The following is a 21,099-nucleotide window of genomic DNA, read 5'->3' on the forward strand; positions in this document are numbered from 1 at the left end:
AAACCTTCTATTGTTAATTTTAAATAAGAAAAAGCAAAAAAAAAAAATAGCCTAAATACATATATACATATAGACTGTTGGGATATAAAATACAAGACAAACACTTTTTTGTTAAATTATGGTACATTTTATATGTGTATACGATGTAAATGCGTTCTAAACTATTTCTAATTAAAAGCCTCATATAGATATATAATAACAAGAACAAGTTGACCTTTTGGTCCCAATCATAGACTCTATAAAAACAGGTCCCAATAAGATAATTTCCCCCTTCGAAAACATGCGCATGCGTTTAGAATGCACTTCGACCTATTGCTTGGTAATATTCTTTTTTTATTATTATTTTATTTAGCATGGCTATAATACTCAGAACGTGACAGAATATTAATTTTGTGGGTGTACTATGTCTTTAACTTGAAACCGCACAGAACCCACGTGCGCGCACACACGCCCCCTTCCTCCATTCCGCTGCTCCTCATTTTGAAGCGCAACGCTGCACACTCTTGTTGCAAAATGGCAATGAAATTGGCATACTGGGATATTCGTGGGGTAAGAAACAGTGGTATTTTTTTTGCATAACTTACCTATTTTATACTAATTTTGCATAGTTAGACCTGTAATTGATTCATATTTGATAACTTCGTCATGGAGTCATCGCAGTCAGTGTGGTTTGCCATGTCTAAAAAGGGTCAAATGTGCTCTTTGATACCGGTTTAGTAGGTTTAGACGGTCGTCTGATGTGACACTGACCTAAAACAAAAATCTGTTATTTTTTTCTTTGTAAGTATTTTTATGGTGCATTTTTTTAAATAACGTTTTATACCTAAAAAGCGTTCACTGATTGTTTGGAGCGATAAATAGGAGTTAAAATAACGTTACCTTATTTTTGTACTTTTGTCGTTTAGCGGGTAACTTAACGTTAACATTATCTGTTTGCCAAGCCCACAGATGTTGCTAATATGTCATTTATGTCTATCTAACGTTACTACAGCTTGGTTTTGCTTAATTTAACGTTACACCCCAATATGCGAAATTACTACGAATTAACACTTGCTGTATTCTTTGAGTTCATAAGAGCTACAATTAAACACTTTGTTGAAGGACCGGGGAAAAGTCCGTTTTACCTTAGGTATAAACGTCACTGAGAGCCACTTTGTGCCACTTTGCCACAATGTTTTGAGTTGTGAAAAACTGCTTTGGTGCTACCGCAGAACATTCTCGTTTCTTGTTTCGTCTCCTCCGTGGACTCTAAATGACATGAAAGTAAAAGCCATAAATGTAAAACAAGTTGTGTTCTAAATTTGATGTTGATGTATCAAAGTGCTTTCAGTAAAATTTTGTTTGGAGGCTGAACCAAACGTTTCCACTAGATTGAATTCGCTTCACATGAATTTCCAATGTGGTTATTTTTTTTTACCACGATCAGTAACGTTACAAGTGTAATTTTTTTCTCATGTAACTTTACCGAGTTTCGTACCATTCCAATGAAGCAAAACATTCTTAAACCAAACATTTTCAGTAAAAAATGACCAAATAGCGCCAGAGGGTTGAACTGGTTGTTATATTATTTGTCTAATCAGTGTTGTTCGCCTAAATAATATGAAAATAAGAATATCAAGCCAATGTTTATGAATATGCTGTGTGAAATATCAGGTTAATAATTTCAAGAGTGAAAAACATTTTACAGCTGCTGGAATTATTTTTACATAATGTTATGTATGTCATTTAATGTGATTAAAGCTTGCTCAACCAATCCGTCTGCTGTTGGAGTACACTGGTACCAAGTATGAGGAGAAGTTCTATTCTTGTGGCGATGGTAAGTGATGATTATTATAACATACAGTAGCAGACACAGTCAGATTGTCCATATAAAAGCACATTGAGTTGATTCTACATTCTTGCTTTGCAGCTCCCAACTATGACAAAAGCTGCTGGTTTAATGAGAAAGAGAAACTTGGGATGGACTTTCCTAATGTAAGTTACATGGTTAATCACATAAGTGTTGTTCAGTATAACATGCAATGACTAACCATCACCATCCTTCACCAGTTGCCCTACCTAGAGGATGGAGACAGGAAAGTAGTTCAAAGCAATGCCATATTGAGATACATCGCCCGCAAGCACAACCTCTGTGAGTATTTGAGTAATTTATTCCTTAATTTAAAAAAACATATATATAATTATTTATTAATTTATTTTTATTTATTTTATTTTTTTACTCAAGCATCACTGAAAATAGCCATCCAAGTTATGTTGAACTTCTCTTTCTAACATGTATCTAGGTGGGGAAACTGAAGAGGAGCAGGTGAGAGTTGACATCTTGGAAAACCAGGCGATGGACTTCCGCAATGGTTTTGTCCAGCTCTGCTATGGAGACTTTGTGAGTGATTAAATGTATAGAAAATGCACAGCATTGAAAAATTTGCAACTAATAATATGAATTTACTTGTTAATTGATAACACAAATGATTTGTAATGCATTTGTACTTGATAACAGGACAAAAACAAATCATGCTACACTGACAAACTGCCAGGAACTCTAAAGCAGTTCTCCAACTTCCTGGGTGACAGGAAGTGGTTTGCTGGGGACAAGGTAAATAGGCATAATGTTTGGAAGCACTTCAGTTTGTCCATTTAAAGTGGCAGGATTTAAAAAGTATTATCTGATAAAATAATTAGTTTGACATGCGCATCCTGTTTTCTCATCCTGTAGATCACATTTGTGGACTTCACCATGTATGAGTTGTTGGATCAGCATCGTATGTTTGACCCAGCGTGCCTGGATGATTACAGAAACCTTAGATGCTTTCTTGAACGCTTTGAGGTTCGGATTCAGCTTTTGTCACAGAAATATTTGATAGTCTCACCTAATTTGTTTGATAAAAGATAAACCATATTGTGACTGATATGAATTATTCCCTATCAGAGTCTTGAGAAGATTGCGGAATACATGAAGTCAAACAGGTTCATGAAAACACCAGTGAACAACAAGATGGCCAAATGGGGAAACAAGAAGGAGTGAAGCGAACAAGATTGTGTCTTGATAAAGCATCATAAGGTGCAACATCATCTGCTTTGGTTATAAGGTCGATGCAGTTGAACTGCACACTAATAATTGTTTTGGGGATCACTATTTTAAACCTTTCAGTAACTAACAAAGCGACAGTTATTATAAGTATTGATTACAAAAGTGTTACAAAACAATCATAATTCTCAGTTGTTGTCTGTAGGAATAGTGCAAGCACTTAGGCTTAAATTGAAAGGTTTCAGGTTAGTGTCGCACTTTGATTTTTGACAGTTTGATGCCATGAAAAGAAAAGCATTTCATTGTTATTTTGTGGATCTCACTGTTTGGATTGTGATTCTACATTTGAAAGCAAAGCATTAAATGCAGTACCTTATTTTGACCCAATAAAAGCACAGTATCGTTATGTTCAATAAAAAACAAGTTCCTTTTTTCTTACTGGGGAAACCTCACTAATGCTAAAACATGTTTGGATTTATAATGCGTATGCAGGGCTTGACATGAATCAATCAATCATTCACTTGTCTGAGTAAAAAAGTTACTTGTCCAGGAGATTTTTTTTTTTTTTTTTTTTTTTACAAATGTAATTTATTCTGAAGCAGTCATCAGTGCTCTATCAGATATTAATTTAATCACCATATTTTTGATATTTGCCTTAAATTGATTGCTTTTACACCTTTTAACTTTATGAAGGACAATATTTTCCTAAACTGATTTAATGTACATGTCTCCATTTACGTTGAATTCTTACATGTTATCAATACATTAAGTTAGAATAATAAGAGAATATGGTTGTTACTATTTAATTGAACTCGGTATCAACAAACTCCATCTGTCCAAATGCATAAATAATGTTATTAGATTAATGTTTTACTTTTTTGACATGCAAATGTTGGAAAAATGCAATGATTCGTTTAAATATGAAATTAAACCACCAGTAGGTGGTGGCAAGTAACTGTCTTGATGAGTGAATAATTGATTCAACCGATTTGTTCAAACGCTGATTCATTCAATAAATGATGCAAGTAACCGTTTTTATAAATGGCAATAGAATGATTTTTCTTAGCAAAATAGAGCAAAAAAGATCCATAATGTATCTAAAATATAAGTTAATATTATTTGGTTATTTAACTCAAGTTGTATAAATTCAGTATGGCGTGCAATCAAGTTGAAAGTCTGGAAAACATCACTCCTGGTCGTGTGATGTTGCATATATTATATAGAATATTGAGGGGGTGACAGAGTTTGCGTGATTTTTGGACGCGCCTCAAAGTGACGTTTTGCCCCTCCCGTCGTTGTTCACATAAATCGCACTCTGGCGTGCTCGCGCCTCCGCCATCGTGGGCTTCAGAACTAGTCAGGGGTCTTTAAAGTATTTGTGGATAAATGTAACATGCTTTGTTTTTTCTCGCCATGCCAAGCTTACCTGAAGCGGCTTCGGATGTGGTTACACCGTTGCATAAAGTGTTACCACAAATTAAGACTAAATGCCTGCGGTGTTATTTTAATAAGAGTTTATTACGCGATTTTAAATCCCTGGGCAAAGGTTTCTCTTCATTCAAATTAATGATTGAAAATAACTACAAAGAAATTCACTTTTAATACAGAGAAATAAGATACACTTAACATCATCATAATATAATCTTATACGCCTATCAATTACACGCTTTTATGTATAAAGAATTTACCCAGAATCAACATTGTATTAATGAAAAATTCAACAACATTATGAAAACAACATGGGTTCTATAGAAAAAGCAGCATGCAGTTCCAAGTGAATAAAATGTCCAACATTCCACTTTCCACTGTGCTTTTCCCGTTAAATAAGAGCATCATCAAGGGTATTTGAATTCACAATGTTTCTGAAGATCTAAAGTCACCATGAAATTGGAATACACTGTTTTCATTGCAGTATTGCAGTTTTTATTATGATTATTCCATGCACTTAAATGTTGTGTTAAAACACACAAAAGCAAACATTCTTGACCATCCTCCATCTATCAGTCTGGTGCATGCTAGAGATAAGAAAGTGTATAAAAAACAAACCTTGTCCTTTTTTTCTCTTTTGATATTTTAGTTAAATGTATTAACGTTGCCAATCTCTTGAATATGCAAAGATATTAACTTTAGTTTTTTTAATATACAGTGTAATATCTGGACCATCAGTTCATTATTCCAAGAGTGAGAAAAACATGTTTCACAGAAGTTGAAGTTTGCTATATTTCATGATTTTCCATTTGATTAAAGCTTGCTCAACCAATCCGTCTGCTGTTGGAGTACACTGGTACTAAGTATGAGGAGAAGTTCTATTCTTGTGGCGATGGTAAGTGATGATTATTATAACATACAGTAGCAGACACAGTCAGGTTGTCCATATAAAAGCACATTGAGTTGATTCTATATTCTTGCTTTGCAGCTCCCAACTATGACAAAAGCTGCTGGTTTAATGAGAAAGAGAAACTTGGGATGGACTTTCCTAATGTAAGTTACATGGTTAATCACATAGTGTTGTATAGTATAACATGCAATGACTAACCATCATCATCCTTCACCAGTTGCCCTACCTAGAGGATGGAGACAGGACAGTAGTCCAAAGCAATGCCATATTGAGATACATCGCCCGCAAGCACAACCTCTGTGAGTACTTTCTTTTCTTTATTTAAAAATGCATAATAATGTTAAACTCTCTCTAATGTTTCTAGGTGGGGAAACTGAAGAGGAGCAGATGAGAGTTGACATCTTGGAAAACCAGGTCGATGGATTTCCGCAATGGTTTTGCCCAGCTCTGCTATGGAGACTTTGTGAGTGCACATGAACAACTTTAGTAGACTGTCTTAAAGGGTTAATTTACCCAAAAATTAAAATAAAGCCCATAAATTACTAACCCTCAAGTCACCCTAGGTGTATATGACTTTCTTCTTTCAGACTAATCCAGTCAGAGTTATATTAGAAATCTTTGATATTTTAAGCTGTTTAATGGCACTGAGAGGGTGTTGCAGTGCATCAGTCCAAGAAAAGTTAATTAAAAAGTGCCCATCCATTAATAAAAAGTGTCTCACAAAGCTCCGGGGGGTGAACAAAGTCCTCCTTTTGCGAGTCAAAGTGTTTTTTTCCATATTCAAAACATAATAATCACTTTAATGTAAATTGCACCAACAGTTGTTTGTTAACTGGAGCAAAAGCAGCAAAGTTTCCTTACTTTAGCAAAGGGGAACCAGGCTCCTCTAGGCCTCTATTGAAATCTTCTGACATTCTTCTTTACAATCATTGTTTTTTACTTCAAATTAGTGACCGTTGTTTTGTTTTGATCTCACCCCTGCACTTCTGCCTCTGTCACTTCTAAATGGTGCATGCACAAAGCCGACCTCCATACGTCACCCATCCTAATCAGCTAGATTAGTGATTATTAAGTTTTAAATGTGGTTATTTATTTTACAAAAATGCATCAATTCGCTACAGGAGGCCTTTTTGAATGAAGCACTGCAACACCCACTGAATGGCATTAAACAGCTTGAAATATCAAATACAAGTTTTAATATAACTCTGACTGGAAAGAAGAAAGTCATATTCACCTAGGATGACTTGAGGGTGAATAATTTATTGGCTAATTTTCATTTTGGGGTGAACTAACTATTTAAGTGCTAATTGATTGTTTTTGTTTTTTTGTAAATTGATAACGAGTGATTTGTAATATTTCACAGGACAAAAACAAACCATGTTACAATGAGAAATTGCCAGGAACTCTAAAGCAGTTTTCTGACTTCCTTGGTAACAGGAAGTGGTTTGCTGGGGACAAGGTAAATAGGCATAATGTTTGGAAGAATTTAAATTTGTCCATTTTGTGATAGGAAAGAGATGATTTGTTTGACAAGCTCATCCCAGTTTTGGCTCATCCTTTTGATCACATTTGTGGACTTCATCATGTATGAGCTGTTGGATTTGCATCGTATGTTTCACCCGGAGTGCCTGGACGATTACAGAAACCTGAGATCTTTCCTGGATCACTTTGAGGTTTGGATTGGGTTTGTCAAACACACTATAATTTGATATTCTTATGTAAATTGTATGATTTACACAGTGATTCTGATATGAACTGTGTTCCCTGTCAGAGCCTTGAGAAGATTGCAGAGTACATGAAGTCGGGCAAGTTCATAAAAACACCTGTGAACAACAAGATGGCCAAATGGGGAAAATGAAGGAGTGAAAATAATGAGATTTTGTCTTGATTTATTTTTTTGGTACAACATTTTAACCTTCCCAATAAAAAAAAAAAGGATTAGCTATTTCACTGTTCAGGTTTCCTATGTTTAAATTGTAAAAAAAAAAAAAAAAAAAAACATGAACTTGACCTTATTTTGACCCAATAAAGCAGAGCATTGTTGAGTTCTGTGCATTTAGCCCTTATTGATTAGAAATGGTCATGAATGGCAATATAAATGAAAAACAGGTTTTTAAACCAAAGGCATTGTGATTAAATTAACTTTATTACTGTTGTGAGGTAAAACACAAACCTACGACTGGACTGTTGACTAAAACTGAAACTTAGATGTAACAAAACATATTTAGCCCCAAAATCAAAAGCTTACTTTAAGACCAATAAATGATGGCTACTAATGTGTTGATTACTGACGATTTATTAATACACAGTGCACAATTAGCAAACAGGATCAGAGTGTTACAGACGTAGTTTGTTTTAATTTAAGACATATAACAGCTAAATAACATACAGTACAATTAGACAAGTACCCACCACCACAGTGTCATCAGTGGAAATCAATTTAAATGGAACAATCTGTATCAAATAAATAAAATGAATGCATTAAATGTATTCATCATTTGCATGTATGAAGGGTAATATAACTGAACAAGTCTGTAGGCATTAGCCTTGGCTTGTTGAGGGGTTTACTGATTAGCTCCTGTTCATTCAAGTCCAGACATGTTCAGATTCTTGCTATCAAAATTCACCGGTGTCCTTAGTTTATCAGCGACCACCATACTGGCTGTACTCAGCCTCTCTGGCCAGCTGCAAAGGAATTTGAGATTGATGACATTTGTGAGCACTGCCTCATTCATTAAAAGACTGTCAGGTATGAAACCACTTCACCACAATGAAAAGTGTTCCTTAAATAACAGAATTTGTACAAGGCGGGAGTTTACTTTGAACAAATAGAGCTGCATGACTTACTGCAACACTCGATCGGACGCTCTGCAGCTGGAAGAATACTCGACCTCCTTCCTCAGGACATATTGCTCTGATATCATCCTGTTTCATTCCCAGCAACATTGCTCCATTAAACACCCCAAGAGTCTGGACTGTCCTACAAAAATACAAGATGAATCAAGGGTGACAACAGGTTGGAAAATGACTTCTTGGTGCATGTTAAGCGATTTCTCTTGTAGAGTGTGTAGTCTAGAATCAGTGTGCTCTTCCAGCTAATTAAATGTGAAGACCAATAAATCCACAGTCAAAATACAAAAAAGGTCGTACAAATATTATATAAATCTAACATTTTTTTAGGTGCAAACGTTTTTGGTATTTTTGACCATTTTAAAGAATAAAATGAAAGATGATTAGAAATGGTTTCTTACATTTTAGAAAAGCCTTTGTACTGTAACCAGGCTTTGACGTCCTCAGGTCTAGATCTCATATCTAGAGATGGAGGTCCACTCATATTTTGCTGAGAACATAGAGGGCAACACAATGAATTGTGTGTAGCAAATATCAATTAGTTAGTGAAATATACAGCAATACATGTCCTGACCCAACAGTGATGAAAAATTGGATGACATATTGACCGACTATTTTTTATTCATATAGCTGATGTAAAAAAAAAAAAAAAATGATTTAAGCCATTGTTTAGTATGTCCTTAACACATTATTGAAATAATTGTTTTTAAATAAAATTGTAGAGTTTTTTTGTAAAAATAAGCTATATATATAGAAAGAAAAAAAAAGAGAAAATATGTCCATTGACCATGACTTACTGTCGGTCTTTGTCCATCAGCAGGCTCTAGAACATTCTGAGGCACATAGCCCTCCTCATTACGACTGTTTTTCACTTTCCACCATTGGCCAGACCTGTCGGTTACCTGTTAACATAAGCATAGAAGTTTATAAACAAGAACAAACTATCTGTATGCATTTTCTGCTCACTGAAAAAAGGTATCATATTTGTTAACATTAGTTACTACTTTAGTTACAATAGATTACGATTAATAAATGTTTTTTTCTTTGTTAGTTCATGTAAATTTGAACATTTTCTAAAATTATTAAAATAAAAAAAAGTTGTACTTGTTACACATGAACTAACAATGAACAGTTGTATTGTAATCAACTTTAACAAAGATTAATAAATGCTTTAACCAATGTATTGCTTACTCTTTGAACTATTAACTAGTGGTAACAGAAAAAGTTACTGATTTAGTCACTTTGTTCACCCTGAAGTTGCACAATTTCTTGTGTGTGGGGTGTGTTTTTAAATACCAGTATGTTATAGGTCATGTGATTACCTGCACCATGTCACTCTTCATCACACTCAGTTCCTGACTGTTTCTTGCCATAAAGTCATAGATTACCCTCATGTAGATTGGCGGCTCAGATGACCTGGTATAAAATAAGACGAAAACGTTACTATAAATTTACCTCTTAAATTCTTTAGTGAACTCATCTGTCCATTAAAAGCTACATACTTATAAAGTGAAATAAACAATGTTTTATATTGCTGTTACAACTGCCTTTATATACTCTGGGTATTTCAAAGGGAGTTCACATGATATGTCTCACCGCATGGGTGGGGCGTTCCAGGGTCTGTTGTTCTGGAAGAGAAGGTAAACAGTAATTTGTGCTCATTCACTTTATTATACCTTAGGTTAGGATGTATATGTCAAACACTTGACGTATTTTATGACATCCTCACGCTTAAATCAGTTGAAGTTTGCCCTCTGAGAGATTTTACCTGTTCAGGTGGCCTCTGCATGGCATTCCCGGGTGGGACGCGCTCACTGTTGCTGCGGGACAGCGGCCTGCTGGCGGGAGGGGACAGGGAAGGGCCGGGTGGAAGAGGCTGCCAACCATCGTAAAATTCGGGATAATATGGAGGGATCTGATCCCCGTTTGGCCATTTAGATCTGATTCGAAAACACAGAAAAATTGTGAGCTTTTCTCCTTTGTTTGCTAATTTGTGAGGAAATTATTTGTAGAATAGAAGACCTTGGGATGCTCCACGCATCACCCAAACTGCTCCACATTACGTCCTCCTTTGGTGTGACAGATCTTCCCAGGAGGTGCAGGGCTTTTTCTGTGAGCAGTGGACTCAGCACCGTGGGAGGGATGTTGGGAGGATACGGACTCACCGTCTGAAGCATGAAGAAACAGTCAGGAACTGAGTGTGATGAGGGCTGATATGGTGCATCTCCTGACCTTTAACTTTGTGATATGTTGTCAGATTTCAGTGGTGAACAATTTGCTAAATCATCAAAAGTAAAGCCTTTTCTCTGGACATAAAGTACACTCTTGAAAATAAAAGTTTGAAAAGGGGAAACTAACATTTGGAACCTTCTGTTGCGATACCATAGAAGAACCTTTTTGGGTTCTCAGTTTTTCTTAGTATGAAGTATACTGTGAAAATCTGAAGAACCTTTGTCCACAATAAAGAACCTTCTGTGTCATGGAAACGTCTTATGGATGTAAAAGGTTCTTTATGGAACCATAGATGCCAATACAAAACTATACAGCTTGTGCTTTCTAAAACATTGCTATACTTGTGTAAATAGATAACAGGTCAGGTGGGTCCTACTGACTCACCCTCTGAAGCTTCAGGAGAAAAAAAAAATGCTTTTCTGAAAGTATTCGCAGCCATTTTCATTGCACAATGAAAAAAAAATTATGAAATGTGACTGCAATGCAAACAGACTGAACAAACATATACTTACAAAAGCAAGGGAAGAAAAGAGACTGTGAACAAAATCAGAAGCAGGAGGATTTTTTAGGTGACCATCCAGTTTCCCCTGTCACAAGTAGAGAAGAGTGTGAAAACAGATATATGCAACGAATAAAAAACAGTATGTCTCATATTAAACATTATTATTTTTTATTGAGAAGCCATTTAGAGACCACTGAAAAAATGTATAATTAATTCCATTGTACTTAAGGGACATGCCAAAACTAAAGTAGTAGTAATAACAATTTTATTTGAAAGTATACATTGAAGTGGTCTACTACTCTTAGGAAATGATCACAGAAATGGAATGTGTAACTTACCAGAAGGTTGAAGCCATACTTTATTTTCTGCAGAAAAGATATGTACTCCTCCACAGGGGGGACACTTGCAACTATAAAAATAATAAATCTTATCATGTTGACATCATGTAGATTTTGACATCCTTATAGGAAATTAATTAAATTATTAAAACACCCAAATTGTTCACCCATTTGTTTTGCAGCATTTTTCTTTTTCTTTTTCTTGCTTCCATCTTCTTTTGGCAAAGCTGAGCCTACTTTATAAACAAAGATCTCAATGTCGGCTGCTACATGGTTAAAAATCTCCTGTAGAGAAAAGTAGATGGATTGGGGACATGTTCTGAATTAGATGGATTAATAGCATGGTGTGATAAAACTGTCAGTAAAAACAACCAACCGAATCTCTCTCCACATCATGTAATGAAGGTGGAGCCTGCTCCTGCTCAGACTGCATTGGCCTGTTGGGCACTTCATCTCTGGGAAACGGCATAGTGGGTGAAGGCCGTCTATCTTCTAGGAAAAGATTAGAATCTATCTGAATTTGGATCTATATTCAGGAAACACTACTTCACTGTGGCTGATTTGTTGACTGTACGCCACAAAGATTATGTATATGTATTTTTGTATTTCCCATTTAACATGGTGAATATTTTTGACTATGAAGATCCACACTTTTTTGTGTGTTCAAATAACAAGCGCAACAGACATCATTAAGCTTCGTACCATTCTGTTAAAAAATAATAATACAAATTAAAAAACGTTTTTTTTTTTTTCAGTCTAAAATGACTGAGAACACTCAATTTCAGAACATTTTAGGCTATTTATTTTTATTATTATTATTTCATTTTATTTATAGGTGCCTTTCATGACACTTATGGACACCTTACAACAAAAAACAATCAAAATCACTGTTACGGTATAACAGACCCAATACAAAAAATCACATTAAAGTCTGCCTAAAAAAAAGAAAAAGTAATTTTCTGAGTGAAATGAACTCTTCAAGTGATCACCATATTCTTCATAGTTGTTGTACTGTGGAGGTGGGAATTCTGGGGGAGGAGGGTTTGGCTGCATGAGACCTGGTCTCTTCATACTTCCTGGATAACCCTGACCAATGATGCTTTCCAGATGGCTCCTGAGTAATACAAAATATATCACAGTACAGCACTGCTAAAAACTGAGAAGATAAATCATAGATCTTTGATATTTAGTTCATTATACCAAATAATCAACAACGTCTATTTAAAACATTGCATTTTAGCACATTTAAAGGGAAAAAGTTCAGCAACGGACCTGATGTCCATCTGTGGTTCTTTAAGCGGTGGTGTGGCATCCCCTCCTTGCTGTATTACCTTTTCCAGATCATTTGCCACCTCCTGAGCCTAGTGATTTAAAACATCACACATACCTTCATAGAATTCAAGGCACTGACAGAGGGAGTGGAATGGAAACTCCCACGTCAGCCCACAAGATATTAAGACAGATTTATACTGGTCAGATGCAGCACTATCTACCCTACATTTTTGACTATACATCAGAGTGTTGTTTCTCACCCCAATCTCCTCACACTGGAACAGGAAGGCCTGTGGAGCTCTCTGGCCAGGATCCTGAACTGAGATTATGAGAAGGGAGTCATACACACAACTGTCGAGAACAGCTTTTGTCGCTCTGATGCTACTCAAGTGCACCGACTCCAAAACCTCCTACAAATCCAGGAAACAGAGGAAGAGCTGAGTGTTTAGTACTGGAACTAAGTGTTGTATAATGTAACCATGTAAAAAAGGCCAAAGTATTTGGTTAGATCAGTGTATCAGATGAGTGACCTTGGTCTCTAAGTCACACAGCTGTAGCTGGTTGGCCTGGATCTGCATGTTCATGTCCTGACCCCACACTTTCCCTTTACTGTCCATATTCTTCAGTCGGTTCACACAGTCATCAATGCTGCTCACCTCTCTGCCATCTAACACACAGGTGAACAGGTGCTAGGGGACGGAAGGAGAATTAGATGTTATGTTGTTTTATGATCACATATGATTCACACGGATGCTATTGTGAAATTCAGCCTTGCTACGTCATCAGATTTTCCAGTTCAATTTGTCGGGAAATCTCTATAGTGCAGTACATGTTAGATAAGCACCGGTTGTCAGTTATTTTCTATAACACACATTAGTGAAGGGTGTTGGCTTTGCTCTAACAGATTAAGATCAGTAATATCCAGTCAGCACAAATGAACATTATAAAATGATTATTATTTATTAATATATTATATAATATATATTAATTATTAAGTGTAGTTAACATGAAATGGATTCAATCTTACCTCTACTCTGTACTGAAAGTTGTCTTGTTGTCTGGTGATTGATTCTGCATACTCCTTCCTTTGCACTGCATAAAAGTCAACTTAAATATTGTATATAGAATTATTTTAACATATGTTGTTTAAATGGGATTTGTACTTACTGTAGATGGATTTGGCACTAGGACGAGACATGCCAGGCCCCTGGGACGGCGGCTCAGGTGAGAAGCCTCTATAATATAGTCACAACACAATATGTCTTTATGGACTGTAAATAAATCTTGTACATTTAGTAATATCAAATAATATCAAAGTATTTTTATAATTTTAGAAGTGTAATAATATTAAAAGTTAACAGATTTTCAATAAATCCTGAGTATGGTCACAAAACAATGTAATCAGTAACATTTCTTGTTATTCCTAATATTAATTCCGAGTTTATTCTAAATTGAACTATTCTTAACAAAAAAAACTCATAGTCAGCTGAATGCTGTTGCAATATGCAGGATATGGTCACAAAGTACATGGACATCTATTTCGGATAAACTACTTTGGCTATTTCTGTATTGTCAGTGAAAAGAAAAACTGCACCAGTCGATGTTACTTTTTTTTTTTTTTTTTGATTTACAACAAAGTCAACCTCATCCACACCAGATATCAACAAAACTGTATTAGAAGTAATGAGTGACATTACTTGGAAAGGGTAAATGTATTTACATGATTTACTAAACTAACAACAATAAAATAAAAAAAATGTTCAAAAATGGCGTTCAAATGTTTGTGATTAATCAGTCAGATTTTTATGTTTTAATGGAATCTCTTATGCTAATCAAGACATGACATGATTAAAATCATTATAATATAGCTGATTTATTATCACTGTTGAAACTCTTGTTTTGCTTAAATATATATATATATATATATATATATATATATATATATATATATATATATATATATATATATATATATATATATATATATATATATATATAATTATTATTAGTTTTTTTTTTTTTTTTTTTGGAATCTGTAATACTTTTTTGATGAATAAAAAGTTAAAAAAAGAACAGTGTTTTGTCCAAATAGAAATGTTGTGGTACAGTATACTCTTTTACACATTGGAATGATTTCTGAAGGATCACTGAAACTGGAGTAATGATGCTGAAAATACAATTTCCCTTCAGAGGAATAAATTATATTATAAAGTATATAAAAAAATAAAACTGTTAATTTAGATTGCAATAATATTTCACAAAATATTTTTCCCCTGTATTTTTAATCGAATAGGTACTGATGAGCATAAGAAACTTCATAAGGAATAAAATGCATAACTAAAAAAAATCTAAACTTGAACAACCCTGCCTCACAACTTTGTGTAACAACGACCTGCCTGACACCTGTTATGACAACCAATGAGAGAATGCAGGACACGACGCACCACTGGTACAAATTCCACTCGCACACAGTGAAAAAACCATTGAAGGAGGTGAAGGTGAGTTAAAGATATGTACCTTGACTGGAAAACTGGGACAGGGTTCCCCCATACATTCTTGTCTGTGATATTTAACACCTGTAATAATAAAGTTATCAGTCATAAAACCACTCAGAAAAATGTCAGATAAACATCTGAGAATCTATGCCAGGCAGAAACATTAGTTAGAAGAAGTATCTGTTCATCAGTTGTGGTTTGACACCACTTGACTTTTCAAAAGGAGGTGAAAGTAGTCAACAAGTTGAACATACTTGCAATATCACACTCTTTGAACCAATTAAGCTGCCTAAAACCAAAATATCAGAACAAGTGCTTTTAATGTTCAAATGTTGATATTTAAGAAAATATATAATTATAATTTCAGTTAGTGTGTACTGCCTATTTATTAATATCATAACTTGACATTTCTTTTTAAATTTGAGTAGTAGAAATTATATATAATCAATGTCAGATTATTAAAATGAGGTCAGTATTTCATCATGGCAGAATCACTGGCTTTCATAAGCCAATTACAATACATGAATGAAGAAACTTATGGTCAAGGATTTTGTTTTTCTCAAAAAAGAAGCCATGACTGTCCAGTCATGAAGTGCTTGACGAATAAACAGAAAAAACTGCTGACAACACAAAGCTGGAACTTTCTCTATAACAACTTAACATGTTTGGCTTGGCGAGAAGAAAAAAGTGCAAAAGCAATATGCGCAGAGCAAACCAGAAAAAATTAATAAGAAAAAAACACTAATGACATCTATAAAAGACAACAAAAGTTTGAAAAATCGTGATATAACCATGCTTTTCAGATTAATCACTGCCTTATCAATCTGTGTGTAAAACACCATGTTTCAGTGCCTCTACAGTGGTTTTGGTTATAAAAGAAGGATAGCTGAAATCAACCTTGTTATTATACAAATTAATGATCGTACGTACCTTAAAGAAAATCCAAAATTTAACTGCAAATCTCCAGTCCTAGGTTTAGATCACTCCAGGATTTAGACACATTCTCAAGACTGTCTTCTTCGTGAACTGCTTGAGAGAATATATTCTGGACTTCCTGCTTGGAAAAGCTGAGGTCAAAGTCGAGATCCTGAATAATAATAAATCAGGTAGCAGCAGGTAGGTTTTACATTTACTTCCTTGAGTACAAAGGTTTTGCCATTAATAGACAGCCATTGGCACATGTACAACAAAGTGGTGCACAGTGACCCCTGAAGTAATTTATACACTTACGTCACACTAAATGTATGTTGCTGTATTACCATAACAAAACATAAACCAAACGGCATATTTTAAAAAGAAAGATGAGAAGGTTTCAACCCTTTTAAATGAACTATTTGGACCATAGGAGGACAAATCTTTGTTTGTAGACGCATTGTGAAAGATATGGCTTACTATTGTGAAGTTATAATCATCTTACTAATGTCACCTCATACCTCAAGAAAACATTAAACTATTAATGTCAGAACTACAAGACAAAGAAATAGAGTTCTTCAAATCATCACACAAAAAGGACAGAAAAATAATTTAGTGAATAACCAAATCTTTTATTTAATACGGGTATGTACACTTCTGAGGACACTGCCAGACTGGCATGTTCACAAGGAAAGGGTTCATTTAGAATGAAAACAAGAGGCTTTAGTGTGGACAGTGACAGAGACCTATACTGTAGCCCGAGCCTGAGTGGCCTTGGCCAGGACCTTCAGATCTGCAATGCACTTGGCGATGCTTTCCTTTTCCTGAAAGACACAAACAAAAAGTGACATTGTAACGTGAGCGGCGCGCAAATTTTTTTTCGGTGTCCATGTTAACCAATGAGTGCGTTCACACCGGGACCAGGAGCAGCGCGTGAGCGTCAAGCAGGAGTTATACTGTCTGCCGAACACGCTTTGCAGCCGCTGGTGTGATGCTGTACTTATACGCATCCAGTGTGAATACTCACGAGAGTCTGCTGCTGCAGTGACGGTGTAGTTGCGCGGACGCGCTGCTCGCGCACCGCTCATGCTTGCAGTGTGAAACAGGGGTAAGGGTAACACTTTATTTTAAGGTGTCCTTATTACATTTTACATATACTTACTATTAAACCAAACCCAAACCATAAGTAAATATAGTAAATATATGAAACATCACTCAGTACGTAAATGTATAAATATTTACACTGTATTAAGGACATCTTAAAATAAAGTGTAAAAAAAAAAAAAAAATACATTAAAAAAAACCTTCTCCATCAAAATCTCATGTCCACATTATGTATCAATTACAATGTTACTATAACTGCTGAGAAACTGTTGAGTACAAAGTCTCCATCTAGAGGCCAAGCTAATATATTACTATAGTAGCATTTAAAAAATGTAATATCATGGAAAAGTTCTTTATTTTTTGTAATTTAATTAAACTTTCTTATATTCTAGATTCACTGCACACAAACTGAAATATTTCAATAGTTTTTTGTTTTAATTCTGATGGCTATGACTAACAGCTTAGGGGGAAAAAATCAGTATCTCAAAAACATTTTAATATCTTCTCAATCAAAAAAAGACGTTCAAGATCTCAAAAGCAGGTTTAATTATGCATTCAATACTTGTTTGGGGCTACTTTTGCACAAATTACTGCTTCAATGCAGTGTGGCATGGTGGCCATCAGCCTGTGGCACTGCTGAGGCGTTATTGAAGTCCAGGCTGCTTTGATAGCGGTCTTCAGCTCCTCTGTATTGTTTGTCAGATGTTACTTATCTTCCTCTTCACAATACCCCATAGATTCTCTGTGAGGTTCAGGTCAGGTGAGTTGGCTGGCCAATCAAGAACAGTAATATTATGGTCAGCAAACTACTTAGTAGTGGTTTTGGTATTGTGGGCAGGTGCTAAAGTCCTGCTGCAAAATGAAATCAGCATCTCCATAAGGATTGTCAGCAGATGGAAGCATAAAGTGCTCCAAAATCTCCTGGTAGATGGCTACATTGACTTTGGACTTGATAAAACACAATGGAGCAACACCAACAGACAACATGGCACCCAAATCATCACTGACTTCAGAAACTTCACACTGGACTTTTGATTCTGTGCCTCTCCAGTCTTCCTCCAGACCTTCCTCCAGATTTCCAAATGAAAAGCTAAATTTACTTTCATCTGAAAAGAGAACTTTGGACCAATGAGTAACAGTTGGACCAATGAGTACCAGTTCTTCTTCTCCTTATCCCAGGTGAAATGCTTCTGACATTTTTTTCTGGTTCAGCAGTGGCTTGGTTCTAGGGATGTGACAGCTTTAGCCCTTTTCCTGTAGACATCTGATTGTGGTGACTATTGATGCACTGACTCCGGCTTCAGTCCACTCCTTGTGAAGCTCTCCCAAGTTCTTGAATCGGCTTTTCCTGACAATCTTCCCAAGGCTGTGGTCATCCCTGCTGCATGTGCAACTTTTTCCTACCACACGCTTTTCTTCCAGTCAACTTGCTATGAGTGTTTTGATACAGCACTCTGTGAACAGCCAGCCCTTTCAACAATAACCTTCTTTGACTTAACCTCCTTGTGGAGGGTGTTGATTAGGGCTGGGCGATATATCTAACGATATGATCATGCGCATCTAATCAGTACAAAAAAGGCCTTTAGTTTTAAACAAATGCTTCCTTTTATAATACAAATACAATGAAGTGTCAATGGAGTAACCATATTCCCTGTACCTGCAGTGGGGTGATGCTCTTGATGACGCTCTGCTCTACCCAGTTCACCATGTGCTCCTGCTCCATGCGGCGGTGCAGGTTCTGAAGCTCCACCTGGTAGTCCAGCCTCTTCTTCACCTCATTGGTCACCATGTGGAGCCGCTCCCTGTAATTGGTCTCCAGCAGCATAGCCACATTGTTCTGGTGGAAGATGGGAAGAGGAGCATCACAAACCTAGAACTAGTGGCACATTTTAAATGTTAATTACGATAATCTAGTGGATGTCTTCATTTCTGGATGGTAAATGAAGGCAGAGATGATCGGTCACTGGAAAAAACATCACAGTCTTTTGTCCTTCTCACCCTCTTGGCATCAAAGAGCATGTGTCTTCCTTCCACTCTCCACTGCTCCTTCTTCTCATCCTCAATGCCTTGAGTTAGGCTAGCCATGGCCTGATCCTTCACTTCCTGAGCCTTTGCCACTTTATCCTGCAGAGGAAGAGAGAGAACAAACTATTAGTCAAACAGAACCATTTATCAGCAGATCATATTTCAGTCCAAATCCAAATGTCAGTGTTTATCTACACAATTTCACTTCTGCTGAACACTAAACTCTTTCTGCACCTCATTGATTTTATCGGCGAAGGCGGCCACACTGGGCCCAAACTTCTTGATGCCATAAATGACGACTGCACCGATTGATGCGGCAGCAAATGTCTCGTGATTGATTACATAGATTTCCTTAGACAGCATGTACAGGAGCAGACCGGTGCCCAGCATATAAGGCCCTGCAAACAGAAAAGAACACAAACCTGTGTATCAATGTACTGGCTCTCGCTCCCTGGTAACGGAAAATAATCTTTGCACAGATCTTTTGGATGAATAACAATGTTATTATAAATGAACTCATCAAATAAGCTAGGACTGCATCTAAATAAAACTAAATTGTTATGTACAAATCAAAAAACCATGTGAATGTTCATTTTGGAGCACGATAGATTATGAATGATTCTTGTAAAATTTTGCATAAAGATTTTTTGATAATTCTACATAGAGTGCACTTTTAAAAAGACAAAAAGGAATCTGGATAACAGGGAAATGCTTAGAAAGGAGGCAATAAAGCGGACAACCCCACCTGTCACACCGGTTTTTGGATACAGCAGTGTGAAAAGCTCCTCTGGGAAGATGCCATGTCGGACCTTTCCTCCCTTCTCGGGCAGAGGGGGAACTGGTGCAAGACTCTGGGAGGACTGGTGAAAGGAGCGAGAGGCCTGAACCAGGCTGAGGAGTAAAAGCAGCAGTTTAAGAGGTCTGCGGATGTCATTTGTTTTCCAGTTCTCTTTAACCCCAGACTGAAATACACAGCACTGACCAAAAAAAGAAAGTTTTTACATACCAAGCGCCAAAGGACCCACTGTTTTTCAGGGTATGACCTACAAGAAACAGAACACAGAGAATTTAGAAAATGATTGAAAATAATCTCAGTGTCAACTGTTTAAAGACTAAACCTTTCATTAGTGCTTGTAATTATGAATTATAAAATGCAAGCTGTGATTTCATCTAAAGAATTAATGATTCGTTTAAGAAATATTTTATGAACTTTTCTTTTGCAGCTGTCACTTTTAAAACCTGTTGTCAACAAATCATTAGTTAAACAATATTAACAGACTCCAAATTTCGTTTTTTGATTCTTAATGATTTTGGTTCATAGTGCAGATATGATCAAATAAACGTCTCTGCATACATAAAAGAAGTGAAGCTGTGAATCTTACCAGGCTAGCAAAAACCTAAGATTAAATGTATTCATTTGCACCCCCTACATGAACATTCAATAAATGTTATTATACATTAAATGTAAATTATTACGCAGCTAATATGATAAGTGGTAAAGTCTGAATGTGGCGTTAGCTTTCAGCTAATAGCTAAACAACTCAATTCAAGGACATAACTATTACTGAAAGCACAACAACTCCGCGATCGTTCTCATACAGCAATCACTGTTTGAGCATGAAAGCTGGACTTTATTGCATTTTAAACATAAATTCATCAGAGCAGATAAACACGTTTCTCTGCAGTTTCATGTGTGACCATTCAAACCGTGCGGCCTAATTTTACCCTTCAACTTCACATTCCTCCATAAAAACGTCTATTTAATCAACATATTCAACGCGAAGGATTAGAGTACCGTTCATTAGATAAACCACCTACCCGATACGAGCACCAGTCTCGACAACATTTTTAACCGGTCAATGTCAGGATCCCTGGCCGAAGCGTCGCTGTACCGGTCTCTCTATGCCCTTCTAGACCAAGGATGAGGAATTCTCGCCTCAGATATCGCGAGAATTATAAAAAAAAATAAAAAATAACACAGCGATCTGTCACATCCGGGAAACTCT

General features: G+C 36.0%; 4 protein-coding genes across 4 annotated transcripts; 2 read left to right on the forward strand and 2 right to left on the reverse strand.

The window, feature by feature from the left end:
• Positions 1–430: 430 nt before the first annotated feature.
• LOC113107710 (glutathione S-transferase Mu 3-like) lies at positions 431–3,445 on the forward strand. The gene is made up of 8 exons (XM_026270393.1): positions 431–549; positions 1,741–1,816; positions 1,910–1,974; positions 2,050–2,131; positions 2,283–2,380; positions 2,498–2,593; positions 2,714–2,824; positions 2,927–3,445. Exons 1-8 carry the CDS (start codon positions 514–516, stop codon positions 3,020–3,022), a joined length of 660 nt encoding a protein of 219 aa, XP_026126178.1. The 5' UTR covers positions 431–513; the 3' UTR covers positions 3,023–3,445.
• A 2,135-nt stretch (positions 3,446–5,580) lies between these two features.
• Positions 5,581–7,298, forward strand: LOC113107711 (glutathione S-transferase Mu 3). The gene is made up of 5 exons (XM_026270394.1): positions 5,581–5,662; positions 5,728–5,826; positions 6,727–6,822; positions 6,926–7,036; positions 7,135–7,298. Exons 2-5 carry the CDS (start codon positions 5,782–5,784, stop codon positions 7,219–7,221), a joined length of 339 nt encoding a protein of 112 aa, XP_026126179.1. The 5' UTR covers positions 5,581–5,662; positions 5,728–5,781; the 3' UTR covers positions 7,222–7,298.
• Positions 7,299–7,642: 344 nt separating this feature from the next.
• Positions 7,643–15,099, reverse strand: LOC113107709 (epidermal growth factor receptor kinase substrate 8-like protein 3). Its single transcript, XM_026270392.1, has 19 exons — positions 15,075–15,099; positions 13,725–13,792; positions 13,585–13,649; positions 13,088–13,246; positions 12,818–12,967; positions 12,558–12,646; positions 12,275–12,399; positions 11,662–11,774; positions 11,453–11,570; positions 11,286–11,356; positions 10,958–11,032; positions 10,236–10,381; positions 9,982–10,153; positions 9,810–9,841; positions 9,536–9,629; positions 9,011–9,115; positions 8,615–8,703; positions 8,211–8,343; positions 7,643–8,048 (listed from the first exon to the last, which is right to left on the reverse strand). The coding sequence occupies exons 2-19, from the start codon at positions 13,753–13,755 to the stop codon at positions 8,007–8,009; spliced, it is 1,809 nt and encodes a 602-aa protein (XP_026126177.1). The 5' UTR covers positions 13,756–13,792; positions 15,075–15,099; the 3' UTR covers positions 7,643–8,006.
• Positions 15,100–16,575: 1,476 nt separating this feature from the next.
• On the reverse strand, positions 16,576–21,059 carry LOC113107712 (ATP synthase F(0) complex subunit B1, mitochondrial-like). The gene is made up of 7 exons (XM_026270395.1): positions 20,912–21,059; positions 20,100–20,136; positions 19,839–19,984; positions 19,328–19,491; positions 19,067–19,192; positions 18,726–18,905; positions 16,576–16,788 (listed from the first exon to the last, which is right to left on the reverse strand). Exons 1-7 carry the CDS (start codon positions 20,937–20,939, stop codon positions 16,711–16,713), a joined length of 759 nt encoding a protein of 252 aa, XP_026126180.1. The 5' UTR covers positions 20,940–21,059; the 3' UTR covers positions 16,576–16,710.
• Between the last annotated feature and the right edge of the window lie 40 nt (positions 21,060–21,099).

Source organism: Carassius auratus, chromosome 8 (genome assembly GCF_003368295.1).
Source record: "Carassius auratus strain Wakin chromosome 8, ASM336829v1, whole genome shotgun sequence".
Taxonomy (NCBI): Eukaryota; Metazoa; Chordata; class Actinopteri; order Cypriniformes; family Cyprinidae; genus Carassius; species Carassius auratus.